The 11104-nt window shown below is 44.6% G+C and overlaps 2 protein-coding genes across 4 annotated transcripts; one reads left to right on the top strand and one right to left on the bottom strand.

Moving 5' to 3' along the window:
- The first annotated feature begins 461 nt into the window (after positions 1 to 461).
- On the top strand, positions 462 to 4687 carry LOC119269251 (pentatricopeptide repeat-containing protein At1g69290-like). 3 transcript variants are annotated; one of them, XR_005133507.1, is made up of 3 exons: positions 462 to 2919; positions 3861 to 4008; positions 4403 to 4687. XR_005133507.1 is itself a non-coding variant. In XM_037551049.1 (1 exon), exon 1 carries the CDS (start codon positions 538 to 540, stop codon positions 2560 to 2562), a length of 2025 nt encoding a protein of 674 aa, XP_037406946.1. In that variant the 5' UTR covers positions 462 to 537; the 3' UTR covers positions 2563 to 2923. The 3 variants fall into 3 exon arrangements, 1 of the variants encoding a protein (XP_037406946.1); XR_005133508.1 differs by lacking the exon at positions 3861 to 4008; XM_037551049.1 differs by lacking the exons at positions 3861 to 4008; positions 4403 to 4687 and having other exon boundaries at positions 462 to 2923.
- Positions 4688 to 4746: 59 nt separating this feature from the next.
- LOC119269250 (homeobox-leucine zipper protein TF1-like) lies at positions 4747 to 9819 on the bottom strand. Its single transcript, XM_037551048.1, has 12 exons — positions 9677 to 9819; positions 8407 to 8546; positions 8209 to 8326; positions 7782 to 7967; positions 7126 to 7467; positions 6944 to 7045; positions 6578 to 6772; positions 6315 to 6480; positions 5962 to 6221; positions 5766 to 5867; positions 5247 to 5662; positions 4747 to 5161 (listed from the first exon to the last, which is right to left on the bottom strand). The coding sequence occupies exons 1-11, from the start codon at positions 9710 to 9712 to the stop codon at positions 5258 to 5260; spliced, it is 2052 nt and encodes a 683-aa protein (XP_037406945.1). The 5' UTR covers positions 9713 to 9819; the 3' UTR covers positions 4747 to 5161; positions 5247 to 5257.
- Between the last annotated feature and the right edge of the window lie 1285 nt (positions 9820 to 11104).

Below are 11104 nucleotides of genomic sequence, written 5' to 3'. Positions count from 1 at the left end.
ATGATCTTTGAGTCCGGTCCAGACTTCGGCGCAACGGCGGAGGTTACCATCTCCGTGCCCTTTGCCTTATCCTTCTTCTTAGACCAACTCTTCTTAAACTTAGCCGATTTCTGTAGTCGGAGCAGCATGGGGAGGCGGCGACTCGACGAGGCTCGGGGCAGTCAGAGCAGTGTAAGGAGGCAACGACTCGACGGGAGCTTGGGAGGAGCACGAGAGACGACTTCTCTCAAGAATCCAGATTCTGTAATATAGTCGTTGTTGCGATGAGAGAAATTGTAACAATGAGCCATTTGCAAAATGATGATAATGGGGCACGTGGCGTACAGGGATGGCGACAGACACGGGGCTGAGATCCGCAGGCGATCTATATGGTTTTTCAAAAACAAATTGTCAGACTGATGTCCAACGCTTGTTGCAAAACTGACTCCAAAAGAGTTTTTTCATGTAAAAATCCCACGGCAATCCGCTGCAAGGCTGCAACTTCGCTGGCTTCCTTGGCAAACGCTCGAACACCTCTACGGCAAATCCTCTCCGCCGATGCGCGCCCTCCTCTCCGTCCGCCTCCGGCGCCTGCTCTCTCTGCCCCTAAGAGCGAGGCCCTCCTCCTCCTCCTCCTCCTCCTCCTCCGGCGGAACCCACGAGATCCCCACCCTCTATTCCTTCCTCCAGCCTAACATCTTCGCGCCGCGCCCCAGGCCCCAACCCCCGCCGCCACAACCACATCCCTCACCGGACCCCGCGCCCAAAGCCCTGCCCGTCGCGGACGCCGTCGCGCTCGAGGAAAGCCTGCTCGCCGCCGTCGCCGAGGGCCGCTCGGATGACGCGTGGCTCGTGTTCAAGTCCCTGGCGGCGGCCTCCCTCTCGCCGTCGCCTCCCGCCGCGGCGGCCCTCGTATCCCACCTCGTCGCGGACAACCACCGCCTTGGCCTCAAGCGCGCCTTTGCCGCCGCCGTCTTCCTGCTGGAGAAGAGCCCCCATGCCTCCCCCCTCCTGGAGGCCGCGCTCGGGGCTCTCTTCTCCTCCCTCGCCGCGTCGGGCTCCGCCGCCCCGGCGCTGGCCCTCGCGCGTGCTCTCCTCGGCTGCGGGCGCCGCCTGCCGGCTTTCTCCGCCTGGGGCCTTCCGCTGATAGACCTCACCCGCGCTGACACAGCCTCCTTTGCGGCCTTCTTGAAGGTGTTTGAAGAAGCCTGCAAGCTCATGGCGGAGGAGAAGTCTCCGGCTGTGGTAGCGGTCATGCGGCCTGATCTCGCGGCCTGCAATGCTGTTCTTGATGGATGCTGCCGCAGGCTCGGCTCAGTCGCAGATGCTGAGAAGGTCTTGGAGATTATGCCAGCTGTTGGGGTGTCGCCAGATGTGGAGAGCTTTGGACATCTTGCATTCTTGTATGCGTGGAGAGCTGTTCCAAGCCGGGTCGATGAGCTCGATAAGTTGCTGGAAGCTCTGGGCTTCAGCAAGAAAGGGTTTTTCAAGAATTTAGTGAGTGGGTATTTGAAGTCTTGCAGCTTTGAGTCAGTTTCCTCAATCATACTTCGTGCGGTGGAGGAGAGAAGAGTTGGGGATGGCAATCCATTTGATGATGAGTGCTACACTGAGGTCGCACAATGCTTTGTTGATAATGGAAGGATCAGGGAACTGGCTCAGTTGATCTTCCAAGCACAAGAGATTGAGTTGACACATCAATTGCCAGTAGTTGATGATTCTGTTGGGTTTGGGATTGTCAATGCTTGTGTCGGACTTGGTCTATTGAACAAGGCTCATAACATACTTGACGAAATGACTGCCCAAGGAGCCTCTGTGGGGCTAGCTATATACTCCCCAATCTTGAAAGCATATTGCAAGGAGCAGAAGACTGCAGAGGCTGCACAGCTCGTGGCGGAGATTAGCGCAGCAGGGCTACAGCTTGATGCTGGCAGTTATGATGCTCTTATTGATGCTTCCATGACAGCCCATGATTTCCAGTCTGCGTTTGCACTTTTCAAAGATATGAGGGAGGCGAGGCTACCAGATCTTAGGACAAGCTATCTTACTATAATGACAGGCTTGACGGAGAACAACCGGCCTGAGCTCATGGCATCATTCTTGGATGCAGTGGTTGATGACCCGAGAATAGAGATTGCTACACATGATTGGAACTCTATAATACATGCCTTTTGCAAGGTTGGGAGGTTAGAGGATGCTCGAAGAACATACCGAAGGATGCTATTCCTGTTATATGAACCAAACAATCAGACATACCTCTCACTTATCAATGGGTATCTCTCAGCAGAGAAGTACTTTAATGTGCTCATACTATGGACAGAAGTGAGGAGGAAGGGGGCTGATTTTAACCACGAGTTGATTGATGCCTTTCTGCATGCTTTGGTCAAGGGTGGATTTTTTGATATGGCAATGCAGGTGATTGAGAAGGCACAAGAGTTGAAAATATTTGTAGATAAGTGGAGGCACAAACAAGCCTTCATGGAAACCCACAAGAAGCTAAAAGTGGCGAAGCTGAGAAAACGCAACTTTAGGAAAATGGAAGCTCTGATCGCATTCAAGAACTGGGCGGGTCTTAACTCATAACATTTTAACCTATCATGCGATTCCTCGCTGAATTTGTGGCAGTTCAAAGTGGCGAAGCTGAGAAAGTGCAACTTTAGGAAAATGGAAGCTCTGATCATGTTAAAGAACTGAGCTGGTCTTATTTCATAAGATTGCAACCTATCATGTGATTCCTCACTGAATTTGATCACACAGTGAGGAATTGTGTGAGATGACATGTGATTCCTCACAACCTATCATGTGATTCCTCACAACCTATCAAGCTTGTGTGAGATGACATTCCAAATAATTTTGAAGCTGTAGCAAGCAGCAAACCTTCAGAGATGAACAAGTGTAGGCGATATGCCAATATGTGATCATTGATATGTTTGCAACAAGGTTAGGAAGCTGGTGCATTTTTGTCCTCCTATTTTGTTTCTAGGTATAGATATTTTACTTTACTGGCTAACTTGACTTTGTACTACTTCGTTAACTAGCCTGTTAACCTCCAAATCCCATGTAAAATTCTTAAGTTAGTGAATAACAAGTTTCTCCTGAAATGCTTCTCATTGAATGCATTTACTGCTGCGGTTATAAAACTATGATATTTTCTGAAAAGTTTATGTTCGTTCGGTCCGTTAAGCTACCCTTGTAATGTTTTCACTCCTGCTTACTGTTACATGGAAGCGAGCTTTGTTATTTCAAGTCTGTTATTGAGCCCCTGCCTAAAGTAGTTATATAAAGTATGGACTGTAGTGCAATTGAGAACTGGGGTCTCCCTTAGTGCGGAAAACGGGAAAAGTGAAGGCAGGAATAACTACCTGAAATCAGAATTGGTTAAACATCCTGATATTAAAATGCTGATTATTCAAACTTGAAGTTGCCAGAGTTGACAAAACACCACAATATTAAAATTTGAGTTTATTCTACAACTGAAATGTGAAGCATATACGGGTCACCAGTAGAACTTGTGAGATTGGGATTTCTCTATAGTACATCTAGCAGGGGAGCTGTATGCCAACTTTGTGTAGTTAAAGGTTCTCAAAACCCTAAAACAGTATCGTGCAATGCCAAATCAACAGGAAAAGTGGGGTTTAAAAACAGCACCCATCAAATAAAAGGCAAATTAGGTTATAAAATGGCATCCATTTGAACTGTTATACTCGAAAGAAGGGGCACTCTCCACTATGCCACGTTGAAGTTGTGCTAAGCAAACATTTTGTAGGATTACCTACTGCACTGTTCTGTACTGTTCTGATATTGAATAATTAATATCCCCTTAATTGTATGCTTGAGGTCATCGCAATTTCTATTGCTTTGCTAATGTTGGATCTTTTAAGGGTAATGTTGACTCGGAGCAGTTTCACACGGAAGACACCTATAGTACCAGGCACAATTGTAGAAAAGAAGGAATACAGTGCACATAACATAAACGGGTGTTCAAGTTATTGATAAATCTTCACCTTGGAAGATAACCCTTCCTGACAAGTGAGTGCAATGAGCTTATAAATTTCTGTTATTAACACCTAATGTTTAACTTTTGCTTTGTCAAGTAGGACCCAAATCCAAAAATTTACAGAAGAGCTAAAGAGTAAATGTAAGTAAGCACTGTACAGCCATTTGCTAAATCAGTTGCGAAACAACGCTTCATGCACACAAAAGAACATGATCAACTGCTCCGTGAATGTCAATGAGTTTCCATTATATTCTTAATTGATTAATCCATCTTTCTCTCTCTCAAGCTACCATGTCAAATCTTTCATCCATGATCTTTATATATGGATTTGTGAATCTTGTGACAAGGCCAGAACCTATATATACATAAATATGGATGTATATATATTGCCTGAAAAATCACTTGCTATCCTTTGGGGAGCTGCAGATGTACGAGACTTTGAAGAATACAGAAATGCTGGCAGCTTTATTGGTGGAGTACAAGCAAATATTATGCGATACACTTGGTGCCCGCCTTAAAATAGACAGTGACTTGCTTCAGCCCTCCAAGTTATTGAACTGGTGGTATATTCTATCTGATATGCATGCAATGGTAGTAACAATGTGCTATTGTGCAGAGTTTTCTTTTATGTTGCTATATGAAAACCTAAGCCTTAGTCTGTAGTAACCGAAAGAGAACCATTATGCTGGATCTGTATCATGTTCTTTTGAAAATCCAACACATTCACTGAACTGATGTTTTAACATGTCAATAAGAATTTCATGAACATATTATTAAAACAAGTTTTTATAACAACAACAACAAGAACAACAACAGCAACAACAACAACAACAGGTCTAGTTGTTGAACCATTATTACAACACAAGTTTTTAATATAAGCTGAAAGTTGCAGAGAGTAAAGAAAACCTGACCATACATAGGCCAGGGTCTTTTCTCGATAAAGACAAGTCTAGTTCTTAAACCATTATTACAGGTTCTTTTATTGTAAATAGAAAGTCGCAAGTAGTAAAGTAAATATAACAATATACTCCCTCAGTTCCATAGTAAGTGTCGTGGTTTTAGTTCAAATTTCAACTAAAACCATGACACTTATTATGAAACGGAGGGGGTATATTGCAGTAACGCCAGGAGATCGAAATGCAGTTTGACAGACTTGCACCAGCATCGCTTCTCCCCTTTCCGCCCCTGTGCAAATAACAGGCCGTCATCACCAAATTACCGGGAACTAGATAGGTGAGGACTAGTGGAATTTAACAGGAAGCAGAATTACCTGGGTACATTCTAGATGAAATTGTTGGGGGGCTGCCTCCTATAGAAGATGGGGTGGCTGCTGGTCAGAGTCTTCTTGATGGTAGCAATGTTTTCTGTCATCAGACCGACGGCCGTGGACGCGGACCTAGGATACAGGCCGGTGCCACGAGCGAGCTTGAGCATAATCTGGAACCCCACGGTCACAAGAGTTGCTCCATCCTCGCCGAGGCCAAGGGCAGTGTCCTCGACGGGGAGGAGGTAGAAGCCGGTGGGGTAGAGGGACACCTTGTTGCTCTCCGCTGTGTCGCTGGGGCTCATGATCTCATTCATCAGTTGGATGTTGACTGGGCAGTAGACCATGAACGCGCCTGACACATCGTAGCTGCTGTTCTGGAGGATCATGATGTTGTCCCTGTTCTCCCCGGTGGGCGGATCCTTCATACGTATGTATACTCGAGTTAGTCGAGTGAGATATGCAAGATTACTGGAGGAGAAAGTGGCGATTCTTGGAGGAGCTGAAATTGGATGTGTTGGGTACCTTGAGATGCAGTATGGAGACAACATCATCAATTCCTCCTCCTACGCCTTTGCATACAGCGACTTCCTCCCTCACCGAATTACCGTTCACCAGCACATCCCACTGTGTGAGTAAAACATAGCATTAGTACACTACATACATGGCTAGCCGCTGAGAGAGGAGAACTGCACATGCCAAACATAACATGAGTGCATACCTTTGGGCGCAACAGGTTGTTCTTGAGCAGATCAAACGTCACCCTGTGCGGCACTGGCAGATGGAACGACGCGCACACGGACACGATGGCGGTGTTGCTGTCATCGTTGTTCCTCCTGTACGAGATCCTGATGTCGTCTTCCGTGCCAGCGCCACGCAGGATGGTCCATCCGCCCCCAGGGACGGCGGCGATGCCGCTGGCGTAGCCCGCGAGCAGGCCGTCCGCTATCTTCATGAGGGTCTTCCTCCCATTTGTGTTGCCTGAAACAAACCAATAGAAAACTTGTTTGTTTCTCAGGACATGTTCAGTTACAGAGTTTCAGGACTGAATATTTGCAGGTTCTAGCTAATCACCGTTCGAGGCGCTTTTGCTGACAACGAAGAGATCTCTCATGCGTGCGCTTTGTCGCACGATGCTCGACACCCAGCGCCTAGCTCCGAACATCAGTCCGCTCAAGCTTGGGCGGTAGAGCTCGTGAAGACCAGTATCATTCACTTGGACATGCTCTATGACAGTGACCTGCCAAGAAGGTTTCGGAGCGAATCAAACACTGGGTAAGGTGCCGATATCATACTGGTAGAAATTCATTTTACCACTCAAGTCTTCTTTACCATACCTGGCTGGCGTCGGAATTCAGGCTCCGAACTAGCACTCCTGATGGCATTTTGTGGCATTTGACGGTGCCGTCACCGTTGTCCAAAGACACATCAACGATGATCACTGTCCCATTTTGCATATCCCTGCAGCACCTCACGAATGTGCATTTCCTAGATGGCACCAGTGGTGATGGGAACACCGTCTCGACGGTCACCTATTGTTTTCAAGCAAACAGAAAGAAGGCAAACAAACTGTGAGTAACGAGGCAAACTGATTTCTCCTCAGGATATGCTTGTTTTTGTCAGTAATATAATTTTGTATTTTCTTTGGATACTCATGCCAAACATCTCTTGGCTAAAACATAGAGAAATGAAAGCATACATACCAGATGCATAGCCCCATTGTAGCCTGCACTGGTAGGCCACTTGTAAATCTTGGTGGTATTTGCACTGGTCAGAAGTCCAGGACAGAAAGATGTGTAGCACTCCTGCAGTCATTCAACAATGGGATCAAATTGTGTGCGTGACTTGGAAATATCATCAGTGACAAGATTTATAGGCAACTTACAGAATCCATGATGTAGTCCACAATCTGCTTGGCGTCCATCATGACCATGTCATCAGCACGAGTAGCCTCGGTCATGAATCCTAGTATCACATTTGCACTGCTTCTTGCACCAAATGTTTGAGCATAAGCCATCTTGTTCAGCACGTCAAAGGAACCACCAGGGACAGGCATCCACAGAGGTCCGCCGGCTTCGGCCAGAACGACAAACTCGTGCATTGCACTTTGAGCGAGTTCAGCAATCGCATCCATGTCATTCTCTCTTCCAGTGATATTCTCCATGGATGGGTCAAGTTGAAAAGGACGGCTTGAACTTGGATGCGCTTCAGCACGCAGCTGTGAGAGCTGCCAAACGAAGAACACAAGATCAGTGTACATCGAGGTGCAATCATCTCGAAAGAGGACGGAAAATTAACTAGAGATGCAATCTTTGTAAGACTAGATTCCACCAAAGTTACTCCCTCCGTTCCGAATTACTTGTCGCAGGTATGGATGTATCTAGATGTATTTTAGTTCTAGATATATCCATTTCTGCGACCGAGTAATTTGGAACGGAGGGAGTACTTCAAATATAGGTACGTCTAGCAGGCATTGCTTTTAAGATACTAAAACTGGAACAAAATCTGCCGAATATCTCGAAGTTTATAGGTTTTATTTACCTGTTGCTTCAGTTGCTCGTTTTCCTGCCTTAGCCTCTGCACCTCCCCAGAGGGACTCAGTCCTGGTAAAGCAACGCAGGAGGGGCAAAATGAAGTCTTGGCTGCGGATGCAAGCCTCTTGTTCTCCTCCCTCAGCATCTCATTCTGCGCTTTCATCCTGTAGGTCTCTTCTTTTCCAGTCACATGCTGCAATTTGTGCCATGGAACAACTAGTTAGAACGATCACCACCATAAGCCTTCTGCATGTCAGGTCCTACCGTGCTACATGCAGTAAGTCTGTAGCTAATGATGTGAAGACATGACAATGTTTGCGTTCAAAAAAAAAAAAAAGACATGACAATGTACAGTAGCAATAGTAGTTGATAGATGCATATATTGACCAACTGTGTCACTGAGATTTCACAAGTTGAAGTGTTTTAGAACAGACCTTCATATGTGTCCTCTTGTTCTGAAACCAAAACTTGACTTGCTGCATCGTGAGACCTGTCGACTCGCTCATCCCCATCCTTTGATTCTCGTCAGGGTGCGCGCATATGCCGAAAAACCTGTTCATTCAAGAGAGGAAAATGAAAAAAAAAGGGATGCGATAAATTCATTAAACTAAATTTTTTGGTGGGAACCATACCCTTCAAGCACTTGGGTTTGCTGGGGGGTGAGCCTCTGCAGGCGCCTCTTGGGCTGTGACCCCTCGGCGCCATCTTGTCCATCGGAGTTGCCTTGTGATATGTCCAAGTCATTGTCGCGTGCTGGACGGTCCTGTTGCGGCTGTGGCATGCCGCATTCAAAATGGCAAAAAATTACGCTCCGTTGTAAATATTAAACAGCTTGGAAAAAGTAAATTTGGAAGATGCCAATTAGTATTTCTTGGGGATTTTGTCCTATGTGGGGCCTCATCATGCTTTGAATTGCCTCGGAATTTTCAGGTGGCACAGCACCATGAAATATGCTCTACAGTACCGCCAATCTTAACAGAGCAAGTGGGTCCAAGCTCCGGACATACGTGTATGCAAACATGTCTTTATGTTTGAAAACATCTGCAACGCATGCATAGTGCATCTAGACTCTAGTATCTATCCTTGCATAAAGGCAAAAACAAAAGAATGAAGTAGACTTTGGCTCGTAGGGAGCATGGTGAACGAAGCAAGGAAAACTCAAGCAAAGCACGATACTGGACAGACAAATTTCCCAATTTTTTCGAGGATGAATATTATTGATTTGTTATTTCTTCAGTACTACAAAATATGAGCAAACAATTGCAAAGGATGCAGACAAGATACGCCGTTATGTTTGGATGTAATTTTTATGTACCGCCTTTTCCATTCCGTGCATGTAGATCACCAGATCTGTAAAGTGTCTCCCAAGGAAAAGCTTTTGATTAAGAACTTGTTAGAACAACAAATGGGCTACAATAACCTCGATGACTGGATCTAGGAATTTACATAATTAGTGAATTGGTTACATGAACGATTCTCGGAAAAAAGTACATGAACATGAAGAACCTGGATTAGAATGCGAATGCATGTCAAAACAGATGATGGTTATTTGCTGTAACGAGCAGGATTGCACCCCCTCGCCAAAAAAAAGACCAAAAAAAAACCCGAGCAGGTTGCACCTCTAGCCAGGAAAACTTCATTCATATTATGTAGATCTATGGAAAACATGTCCTAGTTGATGTAAAATACAATAACAGATAATCCGAGGTAGCACTTCTGCAAAACTAGATGGAGGATTTGCAAGATATATTTCAACATCTCCTGAGAAATTCAAGCCCTTATGTACTCATGTTTCGTTAGATAATTTTTCTAAGAGCAAGACATGTTACAACTCTTTGGAGTAGCAAGAAAGCATGCAAGAAAACTTTCAACTAGTATTAGAGATGAGGGAAACAATTATACCGCCTTTCTCCTACGCCCACCATGATTGCCAGTCATCTTGGGCTCGAAAGATCAGACGCCCTCGCCAAGTTGATCTATCGACCAAATCAGAATCTATCCACACCCTATAAATTTCTCTAGTGTCTACTTCACTCGAATGTAGAGCACTGATGTGTTGTTTCCCCTTGTCTTTGCCACCTATATATAGCCATCCATATGGGCCTTACCCCTGGCCTGCACACTTTTTTTTTTGCTCCAGTAGCTATTAACGCCTGTAAAAAAGAATAGCTAATACAATGCTCCTGAATAAAGCGAATATATGGAAATCTTTTGGTTTAATTTTTGTACAATAAATTAGTGTGCTTATAATTGCACAGCCTTGCATGAGATACAATATGAGGAAAACAATTAATTGTTTCCAAATATACCCCTACCTCATTAAAATACAGGGTGGGGGAGTGGGCAGGGAGCAAAAAGGATGAAAATAGCCTAGGTGGTTACTATCTCTGGGTTTATTAGTCCCCATCATATTTTGGGTCAAAGTTTGACCACGTATTTGACTAGCAAAATGTTAATACATGTCACAAAAAAATTATAGTGTTGGATTCATATTTGAATGTAGTTTTCAATGATATATTTTTTCTACGTATAACTTATATTTTATTAGTTAAAATCATGGTTAAAATATGACCCAAACAAAAGGACTAGTAAACCAGGACATATATTGCACATTAAAGGCACACAAGGCGGTGTATATTCTATTATTTCATGAACATCCATTTGACCTTCAACACATAAATTTGTGAATGGTGAGATGCAATGGTTAACAAAAGCAGACTTTGTAGTCAATAAAAGTAAACTAATGTAGACACACTTATTGAAGATAACAATTAGGGAATGATTAGCTAGCCCCACTTCACCCTTAGGATAACATCCATATTTGCAATAGAAGATGGTTTACATAAATCACTTTCCACTATCCTAAACTTCTAGCTTGTGTTTACACTCACGCCTGAGTGGGAAATTTGTGTGCACATGACATGCGAGGTTATAGAAGGAGATTATATGTTCAATCAAAATACCCAAATTGATCAAGCAAAGGAAAAAAAGGTGATATGCACGTTATATTGATAATGACACCACATATTTATGTACTTATAACCCGTTGATAATAGAAATTTTGGTTGTGGCTTGCTATGGTACACGAATAAACTTGCATCGATAAATCTAGATTTATTGATGATACCATAGTCCTACTTTGTTAAAAATTTTTAATTTAAATTAGCATGGCTATGATATGATAGAGTTGCGCCCGGCCACCATAGCACAATGATATTAGTAAGTTGTTGGGGTTGGCCCAGTGTGGGTGCGCCGACGCGCGAGGGCGGTGGGGAGGGGGGATTTGGATGGGGCTAATGTGGGCTACAGAGGGACCGGGAAGAGGGGTGG

Source organism: Triticum dicoccoides, chromosome 3A (assembly GCF_002162155.2).
Source record: "Triticum dicoccoides isolate Atlit2015 ecotype Zavitan chromosome 3A, WEW_v2.0, whole genome shotgun sequence".
Classification (NCBI taxonomy): domain Eukaryota; kingdom Viridiplantae; phylum Streptophyta; class Magnoliopsida; order Poales; family Poaceae; genus Triticum; species Triticum dicoccoides.
This window is presented reverse-complemented; position numbering and strand designations above follow the sequence as displayed.